General features: G+C 39.6%; 2 protein-coding genes and 2 non-coding genes across 4 annotated transcripts; 2 read left to right on the top strand and 2 right to left on the bottom strand.

The window, feature by feature from the left end:
* Nucleotides 1-710: 710 nt before the first annotated feature.
* LOC116193685 lies at nucleotides 711-2,606 on the bottom strand. The gene is made up of 5 exons (XM_031522427.1): nucleotides 2,448-2,606; nucleotides 1,834-2,086; nucleotides 1,621-1,720; nucleotides 1,235-1,461; nucleotides 711-1,090 (listed from the first exon to the last, which is right to left on the bottom strand). The coding sequence occupies exons 1-5, from the start codon at nucleotides 2,604-2,606 to the stop codon at nucleotides 711-713; spliced, it is 1,119 nt and encodes a 372-aa protein (XP_031378287.1).
* Nucleotides 2,607-2,696: 90 nt separating this feature from the next.
* LOC116198297 lies at nucleotides 2,697-2,803 on the top strand. The gene has a single exon (XR_004155236.1). It is a non-coding gene; the product is annotated as a small nucleolar RNA R71 (small nucleolar RNA).
* Nucleotides 2,804-11,040: 8,237 nt separating this feature from the next.
* On the top strand, nucleotides 11,041-11,147 carry LOC116198296. The gene has a single exon (XR_004155235.1). It is a non-coding gene; the product is annotated as a small nucleolar RNA R71 (small nucleolar RNA).
* Nucleotides 11,148-23,917: 12,770 nt separating this feature from the next.
* On the bottom strand, nucleotides 23,918-25,753 carry LOC116194468 (putative GATA transcription factor 22). Its single transcript, XM_031523281.1, has 3 exons — nucleotides 25,472-25,753; nucleotides 24,825-25,181; nucleotides 23,918-24,711 (listed from the first exon to the last, which is right to left on the bottom strand). The coding sequence occupies exons 1-3, from the start codon at nucleotides 25,646-25,648 to the stop codon at nucleotides 24,346-24,348; spliced, it is 900 nt and encodes a 299-aa protein (XP_031379141.1). The 5' UTR covers nucleotides 25,649-25,753; the 3' UTR covers nucleotides 23,918-24,345.
* Between the last annotated feature and the right edge of the window lie 808 nt (nucleotides 25,754-26,561).

The following is a 26,561-nucleotide window of genomic DNA, read 5'->3' as shown; positions in this document are numbered from 1 at the left end:
ACTTTTGCTCGATCAATTTCAATCCCTTTCTTTGACACCTTGTGACCTAAGACTATACCCTCTCTTACCATAAAATGACATTTCTCCCAGTTCAAAAGCAGATTAGTCTCCTTACATCTTTTAAGCACACAGCCTAAATTTGTCAGACAAGATTCAAATGACTTCCCAAAAACAGAAATCATCCATAAATATTTCAATAAAATTCTCTAACATGTCAGAAAATATAGACATCATGCACCTCTGGAAAGTGGCAGGTGCATTACAGAGACCGAAAGGCATTCTCGTAAAGGCAAAAGTGCCATAAGGACAAGTAAATGTGGTTTTCTCCTGGTCCTCGGGTGCTATATGAATCTGATTGTAACCAGAATAACCATCTAGAAAACAATAATAATCATGCCCTGCAAGTTTTTCTAGCATCTGATCAATGAAGGGGAGGGGGAAATGGTCTTTACGGGTAGCATCATTTAGTTTCCTGTAATCTATACGAACTCTCCACCCAGTCACAGTACGAGTCGGGATTAATTTATTGACCTCATTTTTAACCACAGTCATACCACCCTTTTTGGGCACTACTTGAACAGGACTAACCCATTTACTATCTGAGATAGGATAGATAATACCTGCATCCAACAGTTTAAGCACTTCTTTCTTCACTACCTACTTTGAGAGTTGGGTTAAGTCGCCTCTGTGGTTGCACTATGGGTTTGCACTCAGCTTCCAACATTATCCTGTGAGTGCAAATCAAAGGGCTGATCCCTTTGATATCTGCAATAGTCCATCCTATTGCCTCCTTGTGCTCTCAGCACGCTTAGGAGCTGTTGCTCCTGATCACCTGTCAAGGAAGAAGAGATAATTATTGGCAAAGTATCATCTATTCCAAGATAGGCATATTTTAAATGGCTAGGCAATGGTTTAAGTTCTAGCACCGGGGACTGTGTCAAAGATGATACTGGTTTTGTCGCACTAGTGCCCAGCTCCTCATAGTAGCGAGCCTTGATTTCTGATACCTTCTCCACAGATTCTTCCTCATGCTCATCATCATCACTCCAATCGTCCAGATCCCTAAGGACTGATTCCATTGTATCCACACCTGCTTCTTTCTCCTCCACAGACTCAGAGATAAGCTCATCAATAATATCAATGGTGTAACATGATTTGCCATCATCAAATTTCTTTATGGCGTCATAAACATTAAAAGTTATTTGTTCATTCATAACTCTTAAAATGAGCTTACCTTGTTCCACATCTATTAATGCTTTACCTGTCGCAAGGAACGGTCTGCCAAGGATCATGGGCACCTCTCTGTCCTCCTCCATCTCCAAGACTATGAAGTCGACTGGAAATATGAATTTGTCTACCTTCACCAGGACATTCTCAACAATACCCTTTGGATATTTGATACTCCTGTCAGCAAGTTGCAAGGTAATATGAGTTTTCTTGCATTCTCCAAGTCCAAGTTTCCTGAAAATAGACAGAGGCATTAAATTTATACTTGCACCTGAATCAATAAAAACGTTCTCAAAATGAAAATTCCCTATAGTACAAGGAACAGTGAAACTCCCCTGATCTCTTTGTTTGCGTGGTAAGTTAGGCAAGTCCTTTTGGAGAATCATAGAACACTCTCCTGTAAGCATCACAGGCTCACTCCCATCAAACTTCCTCTTTTTAGTGAGCAGATCCTTCATGAATCTAGCATATGAAGGCATCTGCTGGAGTGCTTCTGCAAATGGAATGTTGATTTGCAGCTTTTTAAAAACATCTAGGAATTTAGCAAATTGGGCGTCCAACTGTTGTTGCTTCAATCTTCCTGGAAAAGGGACAGGAGGAACATACGGTTCACCCCTAGTGACTTCTGCCTTGGTTCCTCCACCTTTTGCTTACCTTTGTCTTTCTCCGGACTCTCCTCCTGAGTTTGAGCTTTTCTATTGACTATTTCCAATTCCTTGCCACTCCTCAGCATTATAGCATTGACACCCTTGGGGTTCTCTTCAGTGTTGCTGGGTAAAGACCCTGATGGTCTATTACTCAATTGCTGAGAAATCTGACTAATCTGACCCTCTAGGTTTCGAATAGTGGCTTGTTGATTCTGTAGCATGGTGTCAGTCTTTTGCATATAGCTCAACATGAGCTCTTCCATTCTCGACTGACTTTGCTGAGGTGGAGCATTCTGAGCAGGCCTTGCTTTTGGAATCCAGGTGGCGGTTTAAGTGCATTATTCTCATTCCTCCATGAGAAATTAGGATGATTACGCCACCCGGGATTGTAAGTGTTCGAATAAGGCCCTTGATTACTCCGTTGGAAGTTGTTGACAAAGTTCACTTGCTCTCCATTGGGTGAAGCCGAGGATTTCCAGACATGCATTCAAGAGTCGAATGTGGTCCTGAACACAACTCACAAAAAGCAACCTGATTAGTATTAAAAGAATGTGCTGAGGTGAGTTTACTTACCTGGGTAGTGAGAGCTGAAATCTGGGTTGTCAAATTAGCAATAGTGTCCATGTCATTGACTGATGCCACTCTTGATTTACTTCTTTCATTCTGCCAATTATGTGCACTGGAGGCCATCTCTTCTATCAAAGCACTTGCTTCATCATAATTCTTACCCATCAGTGCGCCTCCTGCTGCACAGCATCTACTAGAGACCTCAATGTATCATCCAGGCTAAGATAGAAGACCTCAATTAGGAGATTATCTGGCAATCCGTGATGTGGGCACTTTCTGATTGCCTCCTTGAATCTCTCCCATGCCTCATAAAGTGATTCACCATTGAACTTGGTGAAGTTAGTGATTTCGTTCCTCAATCTTGCAGTCCTAGCTGGTGGGAAAAATCTCCTGAAAACTTAGATGAAAGGTCGGCCCAGGTGGTGATGGACTCTTGTGGCAGTGAATTGAACCAGGCTCTCGCTTTATCCCTAAGCGAGAAAGGAAAAAGCTGTAATCTAATAACATCATCAGTGACATTATTCATCTTTACCGTGTTACAGTATTGGAGGAATCCTGCAATATGCTCATCAGGACTCTCGTTGGGATATCCTCCAAACTGATTTGATTGAACCATCTGGATGAGTGCTGGCTTCAGTTCAAAGTTATTAGCTGGAATAGTGGGCCTTCTGATCGCAGAACCCATAATAGTAGGTACTGCATAGTCTCGAAGTGCTCTGGCAGCACCCTGTATTTGGCGGTTGATGTCATCATCTGCCATCTCAACTACCTGCAATTCTTCCCTTCTTCTGTTCTCTCTTCTCACCGATGCAAGGTGCGCTCTATCTCAGGATCTAATGGTAGAAGTTCAGCACTTCTACTCCTGCGCAGAGAACCTGCAAGAGAACAAGAAATAAACACACAGTAAAGTGCGCCTAAATTAACAATAGAACTAAAGGTGGTCTAATATTAAGTTAATCCCCGCAACGGCGCCAAAAACTTGGTCCCTTTGCAAATATATATAAAAATAAGCTCAAATTCTACCAGCAAGTGTACTGGGTCAGATCAAGTAATATAGTGATGAATAGAGTGTCGATCCCACAAGGATTAATTAAGTACTAAACCTATATTAGATTCTATTATTATCTAAGCAATCAAATTAAGAGAATTAACTAATTAACTACTAATCAACCTAAATCGTCACAAAGAGCAGAAAGAGAATTGTACGAAAATATATCAATTGAAAGTGGGAAAAACAGAATCCACCCTAGTTTCACTAATCAGATTGCCATCATGTTATATAGACTGATAGCTATGTGATTATTCAAGTGAGTTTATCAAGCCTTTAAAATTAAAGTCTTAAACCTCTAATTAATCAATCAGCTCCCGCATCTCTAATTAATAGTGGACTCTAAATTATAATCATACACCTTCCAGTGCTATGATTGTCTAATGCCCTAAATTAATTATCCCTAATGTCTTAGCGAATAACTAACTAGAAACATTGCATTAATCCCTGGATAATCTCTAATTAAACTAATTAACGCAGCTATCGCATTTAACTAATTAGTCTAATCAAGAATTCCTAACAAACACTATATCAACTCCCGTATCAATAGTGTTTCTAACAATTATAACCAATTAAGAATTAAAATTGAAATTATAGGAATTGCAATCATGAATCATCAACACATCTATTAATCCTATAACATGGCGACAATCATCATATTAGCTACCTAGGGTTTCATCATATTCCCACAAAAGAAGCTTAGAATATCATGGAATTGAAAACACAATTATAATTCCAAGGAGTCATTGCAATAGAATTCATATTCAGCAGTAAACTCAAGATATTGAATCCTAAAACAAAAACCCAACAATTCCTTTAAGGAATTATCTCTTCCACAATTCTTCGCTTCAAATCAATTGATCCAGGTGACGGCTCCAGACAAGACCCTCTCCAAAACTCTCTAGGTTAAAAGAATGGTGAAAGATGGCTCCCCCCCTAGGGTTTCCTAATCTTGTTATGAGGAGTATTTATATCCACAAAAAAAAAAGATTTCCGAAAGATATATGCTGGCTCCAAATTGCGCAAAACTCCTCAATATTGCTCGTAATTCCATCTAAGTCCTCAAAGACCTACAATATCAAATTACACATAATTAAGCACCGACTTCTTATAATTTCTATAAAATTAATAATAATTTAACATGAATTGCACAATAAAATATGAGTATAATATGCCCTTATCAACTTCCCCACACTTGAACTTTTGCTTGTCCTCAAGCAAAATAAATAAGACCAAGGAAAGAAATCTATCAGAGAGAGTACAAATTTTCATATTCACTGATTTAAGCATTTGATATCTCATAATTTATTACTCGTTATTTTGTGGTGCCCACTGCTCAAACCAAACTGGAAACATGTGATCAGAGTACTACAGTTGAAATTAACCAGCTAATCTAGAGAAAGCAAATTTTAATCCAAGCGTTTAGCCTAAGATTTCTATTTCAAAAGTAAATACTCAGTCCTATAAGGAAAAATACACATTTAAACTTCATAGCTGTTAGCAGGCATATAATCCCTCTAATTTTCCCTCTAAGCAAGTCAACAAGGTAGTGAAAGCATATGGTATCTGCTTCGTCCCTAGGTTTTCTTCCTTTTTATTACAAGTCTTAATTTATTTTTTTGTTTTTGCATTCAATTTTTCCTTTCTGTTTAAGAAGCAATTTTTTTTTTTTTTCAAGTCCAATTTTTGTTTGAACTTGTGCCTTTCCGCTCTTCTCGTTATAGTGAGTTCATTGAGTCGGCACATCCCGGGCTCATCACCCAAGTGACCGGGTTTTAAAGGGACCCCTACGAACTCTTCCTCACTCTAACATTCAAGTTAGGATACTCATAACTCAATTCTTGAGTCATTGGAGTAAAGGCTATGCTTGCTTTTTTTTTTGAATGCTCACTAACACTTTTCAGACTTCTTTTATAGGAATCACTAAGTACAAAGCTTCTTCTACCTCTTTCACTAAATGTTAAAGTGCTATTAGAATAATTAAAAAGAGGATATACTAACTAACTTTGCTTAGAAGTAGACCTGTTTATTTTTCACTTAGGACTTGACCGACTCTTAAACTTCAAACTCTAGGGCTAAAAACTAGGTAAATTTGATTTGATTCTAAAGATTTGACTAATTAATTTTAACTAAGTACAAAAATCACAACAGTGGTGAGTAGGGCGCCTAAGTGAGTGAGTCTTTTTTTCAAACAATTCCTGAACAAATGCTATCAACAGTATTCTTCGTACAATCTCTAGATTTCAATAATTAAAAAAAATTTAAAAAAAAAAAAATTTGGCCTAACAATTGCCAGATAACTTAAGGACAATTATAATTCAAGGTGACAGGAAGTATAACTATTTATCAACAAAGACAGGCATCAGATGTCATGAGTAACAAATTAAATCACAGAATTCAGACATCAACACTATACTCAATTTTATACTCCATCTGTTTAGTATCTCCCTTCCCACACTTAGATTAAACAGTGTCCTCACTGTTCTAATGTAGCTCTAGTAAAACGAAAATAAAAATAAAGAACATAAGAGAAAAAGAGATACTACTACTTTGTTCCCCGGTTTCGAAAAATTAAGTTGAAGCAATTGGAGTTCCAACTGGTATAGCAATAGAGAGAGTCAGCAGTTGTTATCCACCCTGGCTTCAAAAACAAAAAGAAAACAACAAAAAGAACAAAAATAGCAGATAATCCATCTTAACTAAAACAATCAAATAGCAAATATCCCAAGTCTACCCAATGAGTGGGTGCTTGATAAAGTACAAACCAACAGCAAATCAAAATAAAACAAATGAAGCAAAAGAATTGAGAGCCAACAGGGACTTTAGCTCTCAGACATGGGCTGCCTCCCATGAAGCACTTAGTTTATAGTCGCTAGTTCGACTTTTCCAATTCTTCACCGAATTTGCTAGATCCACCGTAGTGGCATCACCATCAATATTTTCCCCTTCAAAGTAATGCTTGAGAAGATGACCGTTTACTTTAAAAGTGCGGTCATCTTCTGACTTCAGCTCAACTGCACCATAGGGAAAACATTTAGAAATAACAAATGGTCCAGACCATCGAGATTTTAACTTACCTGGGAACAACTTCAAGCGAGAGTTGTATAATAGGACTTTCTGACCAGGCAAAAAAACTCGCTTTAGGATGTTCCTATCATGCCATCGCTTGGCTCGCTCCTTGTATATCCTAGCATTTTCATATGCTTCCTCTCTCATCTCAGCCATCTGATTCAATTGGAGCAATCTCTTTTCACCTGCAGCTTGTAAATCAAAGTTAAGGTATTTTATGGCCCAATATGCTTTGTGCTCAAGCTCTACTGGTAGGTGACATGATTTACCATAAACAATCTTGTATGGGGACATTCCTATGGGGGTTTTGAAAGCTGTCCTGTAAGCCCACAATGCATCATCAAGTTTTAAAGACCAATCTTTCCTAGATGCATTGACTGTTTTCTCTAAGATACGCTTTATTTCCCTATTGGACACCTCAACCTGTCCACAAGTCTGTGGATGATAAGGGGTGGCAATTTTATGAGTAACTCCATATTTTGATAATAATTTTTCAAATTGCCGATTGCAAAAATGTGATCCCCCATCACTTATAATGGCTCTAGGTACCCCAAATCTTGAAAAGATGTTCTTTTTCAAAAATCTGATTACAACTCTGGCATCATTACTTTGTAGAGCAACTGCTTCTACCCATTTTGAAACATAATCAACAGCCACAAGAATATATTTATTTGAAAAAGAAGAGGGAAAAGGACCCATAAAGTCTATTCCCCACACATCAAAAAGCTCAATTACAAGAATGCTATTTTGTGGTACTTCATGTCTCCTAGAAATATTGCCAGTTCTTTGGCATGGAGCACAAGACATAATGTAATTCCTGCAATCATGAAATACTCTAGGCCAATAAAATCCACAAGATAAGATCTTAGTTGCAGTTCTTTCCACACCAAAGTGGCCTCCTGCTTCCTTAGAATGACAGTGTTGTATTATGCTAAGTTGTTCAGTTTCAGGCACACAGCGTCTAATTACTTGGTCAGCACAATATTTAAACAGATATGGTTCATCCCAAAAATAGTATTTCACATCATGCAAAAATTTCTTTTTCTGTTGAGATGACAAACCATATGGTGTGATGTTGCTAACCATGTAATTGACTATATCAGCATACCAAGGTAATCCTTGGATTTCTGCTACATGCAATTGTTCATCAGGGAACTTTTCATTAATGGGTGAATCTAAACAATCAGATTCCAAACGGGATAAGTGATCAGCCACTACATTTTCAGTTCCCTTTGTGTCTCTAATTTCCAGGTCAAATTCTTGTAGCAGTAGAATCCAACGAATTAGCCTAGGTTTAGCATCAGCTTTGGCAACAAATATTTCAGGGCAGCATGGTCTGTGTATACTATGATCTTAGAACCTATCAGATAAGGCCGAAACTTGTCACATGCAAATATGACTGCTAAAAGCTCCTTTTCAGTTGTGGCATAGTTCTTTTGGCCTCATTTAAAGTTCTACTAGCATAGTATATTGCATGAAATACCTTACCTCTCCTTTGCCCAAGTACTGCTCCTACAGCATAGTCGCTGGCATCACACATCAGCTCAAACGGAAGCTCCCAATTAGGTGCAACGATCACTGGTGCAGAAGTGAGTTTCTCCTTCAATAAATTGAATGCCTGCAAACAATTGTCATTAAAAACAAAAGCAGAATCTTTTTCAAGTAAATTACAAAGAGGTCTAGAGATTTTAGAAAAGTCCTTGATAAATCTCCTGTAGAAGCCAGCATGTCCTAAGAAGCTCCTTACTCCTTTTGTTGAAGTGGGTGGTGGCAACTTCTCTATTATCTCCACTTTTGCTCGATCAATTTCAATCCCTTTCTTTGACACCTTGTGACCTAAGACTATACCCTCTCTTACCATAAAATGACATTTCTCCCAGTTCAGAAGCAGATTAGTCTCCTTACATCTTTTAAGCACACAGCCTAAATTTGTCAGACAAGATTCAAATGACTTCCCAAAAACAGAGAAATCATCCATAAATATTTCAATAAAATTCTCTAACATGTCAGAAAATATAGACATCATGCACCTCTGGAAAGTGGCAGGTGCATTACAGAGACCGAAAGGCATTCTCCTAAAGGCAAAAGTGCCATAAGGACAAGTAAATGTGGTTTTCTCCTGGTCCTCGGGTGCTATATGAATCTGATTGTAACCAGAATAACCATCTAGAAAACAATAATAATCATGCCCTGCAAGTTTTTCTAGCATCTGATCAATGAAGGGGAGGGGGAAATGGTCTTTACGGGTAGCATCATTTAGTTTCCTGTAATCTATACAAACTCTCACCCAGTCACAGTACGAGTCGGGATTAATTTATTGACCTCATTTTTAACCACAGTCATACCACCCTTTTTGGGCACTACTTGAACAGGACTAACCCATTTACTATCTGAGATAGGATAGATAATACCTGCATCCAACAGTTTAAGCACTTCTTTCTTCACTACCTCTTTGAGAGTTGGGTTAAGTCGCCTCTGTGGTTGCACTATGGGTTTGCACTCAGCTTCCAACATTATCCTGTGAGTGCAAATCAAAGGGCTGATCCCTTTGATATCTGCAATAGTCCATCCTATTGCCTCCTTGTGCTCTCTCAGCACGCTTAGGAGCTGTTGCTCCTGATCACCTGTCAAGGAAGAAGAGATAATTATTGGCAAAGTATCATCTATTCCAAGATAGGCATATTTTAAATGGCTAGGCAATGGTTTAAGTTCTAGCACCGGGGACTGTGTCAAAGATGATACTGGTTTTGTCGCACTAGTGCCCAGCTCCTCATAGTAGCGAGCCTTGATTTCTGATACCTTCTCCACAGATTCTTCCTCATGCTCATCATCATCACTCCAATCGTCCAGATCCCTAAGGACTGATTCCATTGTATCCACACCTGCTTTCTCCTCCACAGACTCAGAGATAAGCTCATCAATAATATCAATGGTGTAACATGATTTGCCATCATCAAATTTCTTTATGGCGTCATAAACATTAAAAGTTATTTGTTCATTCATAACTCTTAAAATGAGCTTACCTTGTTCCACATCTATTAATGCTTTACCTGTCGCAAGGACGGTCTGCCAAGGATCATGGGCACCTCTCTGTCCTCCTCCATCTCCAAGACTATGAAGTCGACTGGAATATGAATTTGTCTACCTTCACCAGGACATTCTCAACAATACCCTTTGGATATTTGATACTCCTGTCAGCAAGTTGCAAGGTAATATGAGTTTTCTTGCATTCTCCAAGTCCAAGTTTCCTGAAAATAGACAGAGGCATTAAATTTATACTTGCACCTGAATCAATAAAAACGTTCTCAAAATGAAAATTCCCTATAGTACAAGGAACAGTGAAACTCCCCTGATCTCTTTGTTTGCGTGGTAAGTTAGGCAAGTCCTTTTGGAGAATCATAGAACACTCTCCTGTAAGCATCACAGGCTCACTCCCATCAAACTTCCTCTTTTTAGTGAGCAGATCCTTCATGAATCTAGCATATGAAGGCATCTGCTGGAGTGCTTCTGCAAATGGAATGTTGATTTGCAGCTTTTTAAAAACATCTAGGAATTTAGCAAATTGGGCGTCCAACTGTTGTTGCTTCAATCTTCCTGGAAAAGGGACAGGAGGAACATACGGTTTCACCCCTAGTGACTTCTGCCTTGGTTCCTCCACCTTTGCTTACCTTTGTCTTTCTCCGGACTCTCCTCCTGAGTTTGAGCTTTTCTATTGACTATTTCCAATTCCTTGCCACTCCTCAGCATTATAGCATTGACACCCTTGGGGTTCTCTTCAGTGTTGCTGGGTAAAGACCCTGATGGTCTATTACTCAATTGCTGAGAAATCTGACTAATCTGACCCTCTAGGTTTCGAATAGTGGCTTGTTGATTCTGTAGCATGGTGTCAGTCTTTTGCATATAGCTCAACATGAGCTCTTCCATTCTCGACTGACTTTGCTGAGGTGGAGCATTCTGAGCAGGGCCTTGCTTTTGGAATCCAGGTGGCGGTTTAAGTGCATTATTCTCATTCCTCCATGAGAAATTAGGATGATTACGCCACCCGGGATTGTAAGTGTTCGAATAAGGCCCTTGATTACTCCGTTGGAAGTTGTTGACAAAGTTCACTTGCTCTCCATTGGGTGAAGCCGAGGGATTTCCAGACATGCATTCAAGAGTCGAATGTGGTCCTGACACAACTCACAAAAAGCAACCTGATTAGTATTAAAAGAATGTGCTGAGGTGAGTTTACTTACCTGGGTAGTGAGAGCTGAAATCTGGGTTGTCAAATTAGCAATAGTGTCCATGTCATTGACTGATGCCACTCTTGATTTACTTCTTTCATTCTGCCAATTATGTGCACTGGAGGCCATCTCTTCTATCAAAGCACTTGCTTCATCATAATTCTTACCCATCAGTGCGCCTCCTGCTGCAGCATCTACTAGAGACCTCAATGTATCATCCAGGCTAAGATAGAAGACCTCAATTAGGAGATTATCTGGCAATCCGTGATGTGGGCACTTTCTGATTGCCTCCTTGAATCTCTCCCATGCCTCATAAAGTGATTCACCATTGAACTTGGTGAAGTTAGTGATTTCGTTCCTCAATCTTGCAGTCCTAGCTGGTGGGAAAAATCTCCTGAGAAACTTAGATGAAAGGTCGGCCCAGGTGGTGATGGACTCTTGTGGCAGTGAATTGAACCAGGCTCTCGCTTTATCCCTAAGCGAGAAAGGAAAAAGCTGTAATCTAATAACATCATCAGTGACATTATTCATCTTTACCGTGTTACAGTATTGGAGGAATCCTGCAATATGCTCATCAGGACTCTCGTTGGGATATCCTCCAAACTGATTTGATTGAACCATCTGGATGAGTGCTGGCTTCAGTTCAAAGTTATTAGCTGGAATAGTGGGCCTTCTGATCGCAGAACCCATAATAGTAGGTACTGCATAGTCTCGAAGTGCTCTGGCAGCACCCTGTATTTGGCGGTTGATGTCATCATCTGCCATCTCAACTACCTGCAATTCTTCCCTTCTTCTGTTCTCTCTTCTCAACCGATGCAAGGTGCGCTCTATCTCAGGATCTAATGGTAGAAGTTCAGCACTTCTACTCCTGCGCATAGAATACCTGCAAAGAGAACAAGAAATAAACACACAGTAAAGTGCGCCTAAATTAACAATAGAACTAAAGGTGGTCTAATATTAAGTTAATCCCCGGCAACGGCGCCAAAAACTTGGTCCCTTTGCAAATATATATAAAAATAAGCTCAAATTCTACCAGCAAGTGTACTGGGTCAGATCAAGTAATATAGTGATGAATAGAGTGTCGATCCCACAAGGATTAATTAAGTACTAAACCTATATTAGATTCTATTATTATCTAAGCAATCAAATTAAGAGAATTAACTAATTAACTACTAATCAACCTAAATCGTCACAAAGCAGCAGAAAGAGAATTGTACGAAAATATATCAATTGAAAGTGGGAAAAACAGAATCCACCCTAGTTTCACTAATCAGATTGCCATCATGTTATATAGACTGATAGCTATGTGATTATTCAAGTGAGTTTATCAAGCCTTTAAAATTAAAGTCTTAAACCTCTAATTAATCAATCAGCTCCCGCATCTCTAATTAATAGTGGACTCTAAATTATAATCATACACCTTCCAGTGCTATGATTGTCTAATGCCCTAAATTAATTATCCCTAATGTCTTAGCGAATAACTAACTAGAAACATTGCATTAATCCCTGGATAATCTCTAATTAAACTAATTAACGCAGCTATCGCATTTAACTAATTAGTCTAATCAAGAATTCCTAACAAACACTATATCAACTCCCGTATCAATAGTGTTTCTAACAATTATAACCAATTAAGAATTAAAATTGAAATTATAGGAATTGCAATCATGAATCATCAACACATCTATTAATCCTATAACATGGCGACAATCATCATATTAGCTACCTAGGGTTTCATCATATTCCCACAAAAGAAGCTTAGAATATCATGGAATTGAAAACACAATTATAATTCCAAGGAGTCATTGCAATAGAATTCATATTCAGCAGAGTAAACTCAAGATATTGAATCCTAAAACAAAAACCCAACAATTCCTTTAAGGAATTATCTCTTCCACAATTCTTCGCTTCAAATCAATTGATCCAGGTGACGGCTCCAGACAAGACCCTCTCCAAAAACTCTCTAGGTTAAAAGAATGGTGAAAGATGGCTCCCCCCCTAGGGTTTCCTAATCTTGTTATGAGGAGTATTTATATCCACAACAAAAAAAGATTTCCGAAAGATATATGCTGGCTCCAAATTGCGCAAAACTCCTCAATATTGCTCGTAATTCCATCTAAGTCCTCAAAGACCTACAATATCAAATTACACATAATTAAGCACCGACTTCTTATAATTTCTATAAAATTAATAATAATTTAACATGAATTGCACAATAAAATATGAGTATAATATGCCCTTATCAACTTCCCTCATAACCAAATGGGCCCAAATGAGTCATCGATACCCGAATCCGTGCATGTTGCTTAAAAAGACATTTTCTCATGCGAGATTTGCGATGTAAAGGAAATTGCAAATTACACGAAATCCGAGAAGGGACTTAAAACGAGAAGAGGAAGCCTCCTTTGTCCCGAAATGATTCAAGAGCTCTCGGTCTCTTCCCATAAAGGATGGCCAAAGGATGGCCGAGAGGTACCATGACCCAAATTGGGTCACGAGGAGTTTCCATGTCCCATTTCGAATCATTCATGCAACAAACACGATAAATAACACGATTAAACGAAAGTCAGTATTGCCATAATTTGAATAACACATTCAAACATAACATGCACAAACATATTATTTAAGGAATCGATAAAATAATACCGACTTCATGCATGTAGGAAAATACGAGGAAACTCGGGAATCGAACTTGGATCGGGTCAAGAAGATCTTTCCTTGCCCGAAAAGAGCAAGAGGGCATTCCGTCATCTCCCTTGGAGGGAAAACCGTGAGCTTTCATGCCTTTCCCGGGTCGAGATGTTCTTCTCGACTACAATCCAAGTGTTTCCCGACATGCTAGCACGTAAATCAAGGATTAACATGCATGATATAACATAAAATTGCATAAAAATGTAAACTTGCGAGCAAAGCATGCTTAAAACACCTTATTACTCCATAAACACGCAAGAAATGTAAAGAGCCCTAACTCCTCTAGGTCGAGAATGTTTTACCTAGCCTCAGGATGCGAAGAAAGAGTCTGGGAAGGGTTTGAAAGTCAGATGACTCGGTGGAATCCTCAGAAGGATGTTCGGGTGCAAGGGTAGCACGTTCAAGCGAGCTGGACACGCAGTTGGACGTGCGCGGACGCGCAGGTGCGCGGGCGCATGGGCAGGCGTCACTATTCACCCGAGAGCACGGTCTTCACTCGAAACGATGAAATCAACCTGAAATGATGAGCAAATGACTTCAAACCAAAAATCTGATTTCAGAAATGAACTCCTTGGGTCCAAAACATGTGGTCCATGGAGTTTGGGAATTTTTTTATTTAAGTCGGAATAGTGACCGTCATGGATTCCAACTTAAACTCTAAAGGTTTTGGCTTGGTTTTGGCTTGGATGCTTTCGGTTCTAGAGCTGAAAATTACTGCTGATCACTAGGGATTTGAGAGCATTTTCCTAGAGGGAGAAAGCTAGAGAGAGCGCGCAAGATGAGAAGTTATTAGTTTAATCACTTTAGAGCAATGTATAGGCAAAGCTAATGAGCAATTAAGTGAAGAAAAGCTTTATTAAGGCAAGGCTTAGGGAGATCCGAATTTTCTAAGCAAGATAAGGATGAATGTCATCCAAGTATTCTTCATGGAGAAGATCCAAGAAGCATTAATGCTTGGATGGGAAGCTTGAGTGTTATCTTGAATCTCTCCAAGATATTTTGATCTTAGAGTGAGCAAGAGAAGAAGACAATGGAAATTGGGCAGAGGGGCGGCTGCCCTTGGGTAGCCCCGTGGACACCACGGCTCAAGAGGAGAGACCGGGAGAAAGCTTGAGTCTCGATTGGTTGCGTATTTGAAACTCGTGGTTCGAATTGATCGTCGAATTATCGATATACGCGAGAAAACGTATTTAATGAGCTCAAGATTGGCACTTTTTGTGGAAAAATGCCTCGGGCCCGTATGAGGCTCGGGAGCCGGTTTTGCTTGTTTTAGGTGACCTGAGCGAAATTGATCGCTTCTGACAGCATATCTTGTATCTGCATCCAAGGTTTTTATAATCGCGATTCTACCTAAGATCGGTCAAGGGTCGTCGAATCGTGAATCGCGATTCGAATCGTGAATTGCAAGATTCTACCTATAATTAAAAAAAACATATATATATATATATATATAGCATACTTTCTTGAGCAAAAAAAATCAATCCTTGTTCATTCGAATAAAAATCACAAACCAACAAAAAAAAATCAATCCTCAACACAATTTCAGTACAATTACATCAGCAATTCCATCAGTGCAATTTCATCAGCACAATTAGCGCAATTTCATCAGCAGATTCAGCACAAGTACAATGCAAGTTGTTGTTGATAAAAAATTTACAAATACAATTCAGCAGATTCAGCACAATTAGCTCAATTTCAAGGAAATCAATCGATACAAGTTGTATCAAAATTTCACAATCCTTGACGTAACTATTTAACTGCGAATCAGAATTTCACAATCTTCGATACAAGTGATCCCGTTCAAATAACAAATCAATAGGGCCAAGATCGGGGAATGTTAAATGAGCATGTTGGAAAAATAATTGGAAATTGAGCATATTTATTGAGAAATAGGAGCTGACCTTGCCGAGGGGATTGAGCTTCCTGGAAGAAGATATCGAAGCTTGATAAGGTATGCCCGAACTTCCCTTTTCAATTTTTCATACACTAATGGGATTGATTGACTACTAGTCCCCCTTGCTCACTCGAACAGTACTGATGAGTGATGACGGCGGTTGTAAACTCTGTGTAGGGGGAGGGGGGGTCGAGGAAGGTGATGTCGCTGGGCGGTGGCGGCGGTCAAAGATCGGGCACTGGGCAAAGGCAGAGGCGCAGAGCAAGCAACTGCGGAATCGGAAGTTGGACTCGGAACCACGACACGAACTCACGGTCACGAAGTCACGGAGCTTCAAGCTCGTCGCCGTCGTCGGAGACTCGGAGTCGGAACTACAGACTCACTGCCAGAACAAGAAGAAATGGATGCATAGAGGAGTACAGATCGTCGGAGAAATCGGAGAGGGGGTTTGATTAGGGCATAGAAATGTCGAGATCCTCGGGGAGAAAGGGAGGGGCGAAGAAGAAAGGGAAAAGGAGGCAAAAAAAAAAAGGAAGTTGTCGGGCTCAGGCCTATGCTTCGCCCTAATCAGAGCTAGGCTTCACCAGTCTGGATTGAATTCGGAATCGCTGAATCGGCCCGATTCCGCGATTTCGCGATTCAATTCCCGATTCACGTGCGATTCTATATTTTCCAACTCCACCCTCGACTCGGAATCGTATGCCCCTACTTGAATCGTAGAATCATACGATTCTACGATTCAAATCACGATTCTCTAAACCATGTCTGCATCTCACATTGGTCATTTTGACATAAATTGTCAGACAATGTGAACAATTGACCCTTATACCGGTAATGCAAATGTGGAGCCGGAGACGTCCCAGGAGGCCGAAACTGGATTTCTCAGATTGCTTTCTGAGTTGCTTGGGCGTTCCAGAGATCATTGTAATCTCTGTTTATCGAGATTGGACCTCTAAGGACTTGAAAAATGCATTTGAGACCTTTAAAGCACTGCTCGAGAGGTCTAGATGAGTTATGTAATTCATTCTGACGATTCGACATTGAGCCTTGGGAAGGCTAGCACTGTGTAGGGTAGGCATCCGGTGTCCAAGTTTCCCTAAAAAGGACCTCAGGATACGGATTTCCACTGAAAATGGCCTTTTATGCTCCTCGGAAGTTACTCGAGAAACTGAGAAGGGTTCTGCTGTTTGTTTTGCTTAATTGCGTATGTCCGTTAGAGTTTTCAGGGCAATATAGGGTCAACTTCGTTTGCCGCTATTCCATCAGACCGGTCTCCGGTTATGCATTTCCGAAGAGGGGAATTCTCGCTTTGTCACTCGGAAGTCATTTGAAGTGTCTGTGTGGCTTCCAATGGACAATCTGCAGCACTGCTCATGCTCTGTATGCTCGTGGAGCATGGCCGCATCTGACATTTGGAATTAACTTTTCTCCAAGAAACCGGCATTTTTGGACTTCCACTGAAAAGTTGTCTGTATACATAAAGTTGTTCTGTATAGAGCAGATGATTTGCAAAATGCGTTTAAAGACATCTTTCATCTGTTTGGCAATGATTTGGATTTTTAGAGTCCAATATAGGCTATCTTCCTATGGTCGAGCAAACTATCAGAAAATAGAATTGTCCATGTGATATACTGAAAATGCCGGTTTGAAATGTTGTTGAGCTTTCTGGTCACTCTGTTGGCTTTTGATGACCAAGACTGTTCTTCTGTCGTATGGATATGTCATCCGCTTGATTCTGCCGACTTGCGGATGAATAGTGATTTCTTGCTTTATCGAGCCATTTTTTGTAATAATAATACTCTAGCCGTGGTCTGGATCACTGCTGAAATGCATTGCTTGACTTGGTGAGCCAAAATGGGGTGCTGACAGCTTCCATGAGTCGGTGTCGTTTTATTGATTCCGTTAAATATTATGTTTGTGTATGCTTGCATGTTTGCATGCGTTTCTCGTGATCATGGCGGCGCCGGCTTCGTAAAATATGTGTTATAATCATGATTGATATATGATTGCATGCAACCGTATTTTTCGTTTGGCATTGATCGGATGATAAATTGTAAGTTAAACGCGTTAGTTTTAAATAATGTACATGGATTTGTGTATCAGCGACCATCTCGGGCCCACAAGGGTCCAAGAGCGCATCAACCCTCATTTGACCGAGCGTTCTTGGCCTTCGGGGACCCGTCTTGGTCTTCGTGTCACAAATCGCTTCATGAACCCTCTAAGGCTCAAGGTCATAATCACTAATAATTTCTCACACGAGAAAATGGGACGTATTATTCGGCTAAGTAAATCACTCGGCTCAAATAAATCGTACGAACTAGTTATTAATTTATAATCAAGTCGACGAATCAGGAAATGTCAGAAACGCCCTCTTAAAACCCACAATTTCGAAAGGATCGAGACACTTAACATGCATAGCATGGGCATCTAGGGAATCCTCGCGTGCACTTGACTCAAATTCAGACCCGATTTGAGGGGGCTTGGGTCGGGTGTACGAACCTTCCTTAGACCACTCCCGGGCGGAATGATCATTTTCTCGGCTCTCTCAGGGTCGGCATGATCCTAATGGACCCAAGGGATCGATCGGCATCAGCTACTGACTTTTGATGGTTCGCGTCATGTGATCTCAAATTTTGCACGAACACTTTACATACATTACAGTTCAAGGGCATAACCGTCTTTTCGTGAATCGCCGACTCTCTAGGCATTAGAATGATCCAAACACTTCGATCCACGGTCAGAGATGGGTAGCCCATTCGAGTGCAGGTGTCATTTGCATAGCCCACTTCGTCCGGTTTCAGTGTTTCCGTCATCCTACCGTAGATTCGGGTACCTAGACACGGTATCTCTGTCACAAAACGAGCAAAACTCGACTAACCACTCATTCGACTTAAACGTTAGAAAATGGTTAGGCGGGACTTTAGGTTCCAAATCTCGGGTCAAAACACACATTTTTTGCATAATCAGTAAAGCCACAATGCCGCTATACATAACAATATTAAAACGAACCCACACACGCATAGTCAACCTAGCACTGCATCCTGGCATGTTCTTTTGCTTGCCTAGCTTAGGAAAATTGTTTGCCAATCAACCCCGGTTAATCATCGGCTTAATCACGTAAATACGACACTACACAAATTGTTTGTATTTATCAGTTTGTCTGTTTTCATCAATATTTACTGTTTTCTTTTATTTTCTGCTATTACTTGCCGATTTGTTACGGTTCAAGCCTGAACCCGTAGGTTACGCATTGCACGGGGTCCAATGCCCCATACACCGAGCGCGCATCTTAATTTCGTATTCGGTCATTTGAAACCTCACGGTTAGCCGGAGCGAAATATTGACCCAATGTAAACCGATTGAGGATCCATTTACTTTATTCAGTTGTATTCTGTATTTCTTTGAGAGTACATTGTGAGAAATTTCATCTGTACATTTATTCATTCAATTGCAAGGATCCCCGATCGGTGAGCGAGAGGTCCGAGCGTAGAATTGATCGAATCGATTCACTTACTCGAAAGACGAGTAGATTTAATGCTTCGCGGCTTTGGTTCGAGCGGGGAATTGGCCACCATGGTCCGACGAACAGTAGTAAGGATAGCGAACTGTTTCCTCGATGTGCGAACTTACTTTTCTCTCGAATTCTTGACTCGAATCGATCAATTCATCGACTTTACGGTGTCAAAACAGGTCAGAAGAGCACAGCCCTAAATCACGTGGTAAATAAATAAAAATGGCAAGCCTAGCAAGCTATACTACCGAAAGGGCGTGCAGGATATAGGCCCGCACGTAGCAGAACCCCCAAACTTGGAATTTCCAGTTCCGCACAGACTAATGCCTTAGCAATTAGGTGTACCCCGTACTTTAGACCCGGGCGACTTAACAGCCCTCGACCGTCGGGTCGTAAACAGTAAGTGGCGACTCATTCTCACGCGTGTCCGTCGCGCGTCCCCGGGAATGTGGACACTCCCAAACCGTGCGATAGCGCACGCTTGCGGGCCCTGATGAGAGCAAATTCGGGTCCGCACAGTTATTGTTCAAAATTTTCATTATTCTAAAAAGTACATCAATCTTGAAAATTTTTAATGACTACTATCAATGCGGAGCAACTAGCGGAAGAGTTTATGGAGCGTTGGGTTCAAGGGGCCAAGACATGATAGTAACTTTGATGCAACAGCACCGAACTCTTCTTGCTATAGCACCAAATCACTGGATCAGATCAGTTTAGTCGGAGCCTTGGCACCGAACTTTCATGCTAAAGCACTGAGGCGCAAGACGAAAGACAGTAACATTGATGTTGAGGCCCCTTTTTCTGGCGCTATAGCACTGAATTTGTTGTCATAAGGGGCCTAAACTGGGAAGAATAAATTATTTCCTTTCGTCAAAATTTCTTATATTTACTTCCTATTAGCTGGATATTGTGTTTCTTATATTTTTTTTGTGGGGAGGGGGGGCGCGATTGTTAATTGGGAGGACATTACGAAGACTATCATCAATCAAATTGCTTTCAGCAAATTTTCTCTTGAGTTTCTGTGACTGAAACTAGTAAAGGATTATTGGTCTATAATTTTTGTTTAACGCTTATCTCACTGTGTTAGTTGGTATCAGAGCATGGCCAACCAATCATATGGGAGAAGCGGTGTTTCTATCGACAATGCTCGTAGGACTGACACCTCTAGGTGGAGAGATCAAGGGGTGGCAACAAAGGGATTTGAGCCAACAAGTAGATCAATTATTCAATCGATTGGATAGATGCTTTGATGGACTGGAGAAGCGTTTCGATGAGGTCGTTGAGAGGCTCGGTGGTCTAACTCTTGGAGCCAACAAAAAAGGGGAAAAATGGAGGCATCGCGACCGTGACAAGTTACCTCACGTTCGACCAAACAGACAACCTATTTTTGACAATCATCGTAGACCATATATCTACGATAACATCTTAGATGAAGAAGATGGAGGTAGAGCATATCGAGATGTTCCTCGTGGGCCACCAGTCATTCGACGCATTCTAACCTATTATAAGTTCCAAATCAACGGTGAACCATATGAAGGGAGAACACATGCATGGGATCTGGGAGATTATCATCTAAGAAGAATCCCTAAGGTTCGACGGGGCCATATACGACGAAAAATTTATGGAGTGGTTGTCAGGTGTGGATCAATTCCTTGATTTCTACGACATTCTAGATAATGAAAATCAAGTTGATATGGTGCTTTATCGTTTGCGAGGAAGAGCTCTTAAATGTATTGAAAAGCAGCAACAAGATCATGTTCACAATGGCAAAGAGCTAATTTTTACATGGAGGTGTATGAAGCGATTTCTAAAGACGAGGTTTCTTTTCATGGAATACGAGGAGTGTATGGATTAACTTCACAATGAAAGGAAAAAAGATAAATCCTAACACAAAGCTAAAGATTGGCCCAGCAATAGAAGAGGAAATCTTCAAGAAGAGTAATGTTTCGAGAAGGGAAATCCCTAAGAAAGACAAGAAACTGGAGCCAGTCGACCGAAAGGAGGAGCAAACTAAGGAAGTCTCTGAGAAGAACGACAATATCGAGATGGAAGTTCTGCAAAAGATTGACGAAGGAGATGTGAAGGAGATTGATGGTCTTAACAAGGAAGGAGAACTCGAGTTAGAGAAAAAGATTATTCAAAATTAGAAGATATGCAACTTTTGAGCATGAAGGAATTATCATTGGAAGAGGAGATCCCGAAGATACTACCAATGTCGAATTTGGTACATGTGGAAATCTGACCCATATCTATTGAAGATCCAACAATAGGAGGAAGTCGACAACATGTTCTGGTTGGCATCTACAACACCTCTAAAGCTCGAGGTCGACCTTTTCACAAGCGGAGGAGAATGATGCGAGAAGTCTATGACTTATCTACCCTTCAAGCAACCCGTATTCAAGTTGATATATTTTGGGTTAATCGAATAAGGATTCTCGTTATTCAGAAAGGAAAGGTGTTGATTCTACGAATACCAGGGAATAGGCATCAAATTCGTTGATTCAATCAATGCCGAATTTGGGATAATAGAGAAAATACTCTCTTGAAATTTTATTCATCAAAACTAAACTACTTAAGCCCTAGGGCTTACATCGCTTAAATAGGAAGAAACGAAATTGCAACAAAGGAAATAAACTATTTTAGGACAAATGAAATAAACTATTTTAGGGAATTTCAACTAAAGAAATAAATTTTTTTCCTAAAATATGCAAAAACGTCCAAATAACATAAAATTGTATGTTTGAGACCCCAAAATTTCTCGTTTGGAGGCGAGGCTGAAGCAGGAAATTGAGAAGTACCGTCCCTCGAATCAACAAATGAGGACGAGGATGTCAGATGTCTCTATCGAACCAATCACTGCAGCAGAGTATTTTGAGTCAGGATTTTTTCCAATAATCCGTTCTTGAGCATGGGCTGACATCGGTTTCCGGTCAAGTATGGAAGATGTATATGTTTGTGTGGATAATTTTATCTTTGGACTCCTAGGGCGAATTCTCTCCTCCCATGGGAGAATGATGCAGCAGAAGACGTGGCAAATCGGTATCTCAAGAAAAAAAAATTTTGACGACCCTGTCTCGAGGGAAACAACATCTGGAGCCAAACGGGAAATTTTGGGGCCTCAAACAGACAATTTTATGTTATTTGAGTGTTTTTGCATATTTTATGAAAAAGTTTATTTCTTTCATTGCAATTCCCTAAAATAGTTTATTTCTTTGTCATAAAATAGTTTATTTCTTTTGTTACAATTTTGTTTCTTCCTATTTAAGCGATGTAAGCCCTAGGGCTAAAATAATTTAGTTTTGATGAATAAAATTTCAAGAGAGTATTTTCTCTATTATCCCAAATTCGGCATTGATTGAATCAACGAATTTTATGCCTATATTCCCTGGTATTCGTAGAATTAACAGGTTATACAAGATTGTTTTCTGGCATTTGTGCGTGAATCAACATATTATAATTGTTCTTTAGTTTCACTGCGTACTCAGCTAGGACAGTCTTGTGAAAATAGTTAATTGTTACGACGTCCGCTTTTTGGTGGCTCGACAACTCAACGCCCATCAATTGTCATTGCTTCGTAGAACTTGAGAGTAGTTTTTGGCTTAGGAACCAAATAGGACCTCACGCCATGATCCTCTAAGGAAATCTCCTATGGCATATGATGAATTGCAAGTATTTGAAGATGCAATTGGTGCATCATGTGCACAAATTGATTCTGCTCCTACAATTCCTGGGCGAGTTGCTGGCGCACAAGCATGATTCTCCATAGCAGCGAAATACTCTAACTCAATCTTTTGCAAGATTAAATGATTGTAGAAATCGACTGATCTCAAAACGGATTGAAGTATCGTAGAGAAATCCCTTCAATTTTGAATGCAACAATCGCAAATTCAGAAGAGATTTTTCCCATGCAAAAGCAATTAGAGAGGATTTTCTCTCTTCAAAAGAGGGAAGAGAGAAGAAAAGCCATTTTATCTTGATTGCATTAATTCTAATTATGAAGCCCTTTATGTGTGGACATAAATAAGTGTATAAATTTCTTATAGTTAAATCGAACAAATTAATATGCACAATGCATCTTTTACCATCTTTGACGACCCCTTATTTGCTAATGAAATCATATTAGAGCAATTAGTCCCGTATAGGTTCTGTTTTGACTTCATGATTATCCTCAAATTCTGGACTTTCCTTCTCATGGCCTGGACAAATATACCATTGACCAATGAATAATGTCTTTCTCGGTGTGTGGCTTCTCGGTACCACGATGAGCCAATGATCAGGACCCGGGACCAATGGATGATCAGAGATGAGTATCTGGCCAAACTTGTATTCGTGAGAGAGAGAGAGAGCTGCCGCTCATTGGGATGCCTCAAGATTGAAGAGTATCTAATAGGACAATGTGTGCGACAAGAGTTACTATCATCCATTGGAGTCTGATGACTGCTGTGACCCTCAAAAACCCTATCTCAGGTTTGCTGTCAAACCCTAGCTTTGAATTATCACCAACCCTAGATTTGATGATCAGCCAACTCACACAATCTCAGGTTTCCAGTTAATTATCAAATCCCTTGGACGCCTTAAAGATTATTCTCCAACCGTTATGCATTTGAATCTCTTGGTTATGCAGTCTTAAGTGTCCTCTCTATTAACCCTGCGAGCCCCAAGCATATTTACCTGACACAATTGGTTCTGTAGAACCCATGCCTAGTTAACATCACACAGGACAACCCTGACAGAACCAAATACCCATCATCAACAATCCAACAAGGGACGTTTCCACATTGCACAAAGTTAAGCCCAAACGTAACTTTGAATTTATATATTGGACATTATATCTGGAATGAGCTATCACATGCACGATCTGTTGTGCGAAATATATATACAGCCCAAATCTTCTATATCATACGATGTGACCTTATTGCAGAGAAGCAAAAGTCTTATCACCATTTGACACTCCACACGACTATAAGAAAAGACTTGTCCAGAATGAGAACAATGAGAATTATACAGACGAAAGATGATAATTAAACTTGGAGGCGAATGAAGGAGACAAGCGCTGGACCATATATATATTATTCAACTTGGACAAAAATTGTATAATATTAGACGTAAAAGTACAATCGTCTCATCACTCCTTAGCGTCCTATTCTACTATCTTCTTATTCTGTATGGCTCCACGTGATACATCCACTTGTTGCCCAGCTGCTCTTAGCTAGGCAGCAATTCACATGCTCACTCGCCACATTTTATCCTAGTTCTAAACACCTCAACTAGCCAATCGGGGAGGAACTAATAAAACATTATTGAGAAAAAGTTTGTCCTAGAATCTCATCAATCACACAAGAAATCGATCATTATTGAAACTTGATCTAAGAGGATTATTAACCACACGTATTACATGGTAAACATGACCATTAGAAACCTGAATTATATCGATTGATCCGAGGAACGACTTCAAAGTATGTATTTCCTCATCCATGAACAAGACCATACGATAGAGCCATCAGGAGGATCGCCGCTTCCCTCTCGTCCTGAGGGAACACCCCTTGGTATGCTGAGTAGTGCTTGCTCAGTATCCTCGAAGTGAAATCCTCGTAACAAAAATTATTGATCTTCTTGGTTGGAGAAGAATTTCGAGGCAGCTTGTTCTTGCATCCTTTCTTGAACTGAGGACCATTGCTGCTGTCATTTTTCTGTCTCTTAGTTTTGCGTTTCACCTTGATCTTAATGGATGGAGTGGCTGGAGGATTAATTGTACCATTTGCCACTGCAGCTGCTGCTGCTGCCAAGGCTCGTCGGGCCTTCCTTTGCCTAATTCCACAAGCATTGCATAGCGACTGCACAAATAATTTCGAGATTGATTTCACTAATAATTCTATTAAATTTTATTACTTTCAGGGTAAAAATTTCAGAAAGGAAAACGCAATGACAGAAAAGAAGATCCATGTACCTTTGGACCTCTAGGACCGCTCCTCCACAACGGGGTTTTGGTTGTGTTGCAATCAGAGCAAACCCTAACAGTGCTGTCGGTGTTTCTGTAGGAGCTGCCTTTGGTACTTGTATCGGATTCGACTGCTGGTGGCGACGGAATTTTCTTCTGATCTTCGAATTTGTGAGCTGAATTCACAGCCACACGATTTCCACCGGCTTGATTTGAGCTCATCATCTTCCTTATGATCCTTATTTTTGAAGGCAGCCACTTCTGTGAATTGTGATCATCGTGATCCTCTTGATCTTCAGTCCTATCTTCTTTTTTCTGAAATGGACTGAAACAAGTCGTGTCCCTCTCATAATTATTCGATGCAACCTGGTGATCATGAAGTCCTTTGTGAGGATACTAGCTTATCATCTCATATCAATACGAAGAAGGGTTGGAGACTGAGGAATTGCATTCAAGATCTCGAGTATTCATATAAATAACCTTTCTGTGATCATTTACACAAATCGATGAAAAATGGATTGAAGAATATTTTGAATTTGCGAAATCTTGGAGAAATGGATCATAGCTTCTTTTTTTTTTTTTAATGAATAGCTTCTAAAATTGCTGTTAGGATACATAACCTTCAAGAGAGTATAGAGAAACAATATATTATATACCTCTGGCCGATATTGTGGGGATTGTATTTCCTGGTGGCAAGGTCCACCGAGATCTTGACGACCTGAGCTGAAGAAAGTGCAACCCGAGGAATAGGATGATGAAGCAGATAAAGGTTGAACTAGGTTAAGCTCATCGACAAAAGTCGAAGGCGGGTTTAAGTGATAACTTGGATTCATTAAGAAAAGGAAGAGAATTGGCTTAGTGTTTTCCTATAAAGGTGGAGGAAGAACTAATTAGGAAAGACAAAGGAAAAGGGATCAGAGAGAAGCAAAAAGAAACCAAATCTATATGGACTCATATATAGAGAGAAAATACAGCCATAGTCACATGATCCTACAAAAAGCCAAACTCATCAGTTAAAGGGACAAGACCAGAAGGAAAAAGAAAAAATAGTACATTTTTTTACAAGACCTGTCACTTCTCATATGTCAAAACCCTAGCTAGCTACTGAAGCCGGGTAATTCTATTATGTGTAATTACTGTATTTGTGTTCCAGAACGGTTGAATGACTAACTAGTTCTTTGATTTTTACATCACACGAGAAAGTCCGGAGTTGTTGCGGGAGAAATCTCATGGTTGTCTTATACTTGCTTAAATGAAAATAAGCATTACAGTGTGCAAACTTATTCTTCATTGATGAGTGTGCGAATTACTCTTGTTTTTGTGTTCTTGTACGGGTTACGAGTTGTTATTTTTAGATAAATTTTTAAAAAATTTGACATTACGATTGAAATTTTCATTAAGTTATATATATTTTTAAATTGAAAGCATTCAAATATTAATGCATATAATAACAAATTCAGAATAGTTGGAAATGAATTATGATACCAAATATGGATGAAGAAAATGATATTACTTAGAAAATATATTACATTTTCTTAAATATCAAATGCTAAAATATTGTAATAGATGACCTCCATGTAGTTTGTAAAAGAAAAGTGCAAATAATCTATTTTAATAATTAATAATTTTAAATAAATTTATCTATTACTATTCAACAGTGTTCAATATTTAAACATACTTATTGCATGTAATAAATTTTTATTTTATATTTTTTATAGATATTTATATTAAATATTATATTTTTTA

Source organism: Punica granatum, chromosome 2 (assembly GCF_007655135.1).
Source record: "Punica granatum isolate Tunisia-2019 chromosome 2, ASM765513v2, whole genome shotgun sequence".
Taxonomy (NCBI): Eukaryota; Viridiplantae; Streptophyta; class Magnoliopsida; order Myrtales; family Lythraceae; genus Punica; species Punica granatum.
This window is presented reverse-complemented; position numbering and strand designations above follow the sequence as displayed.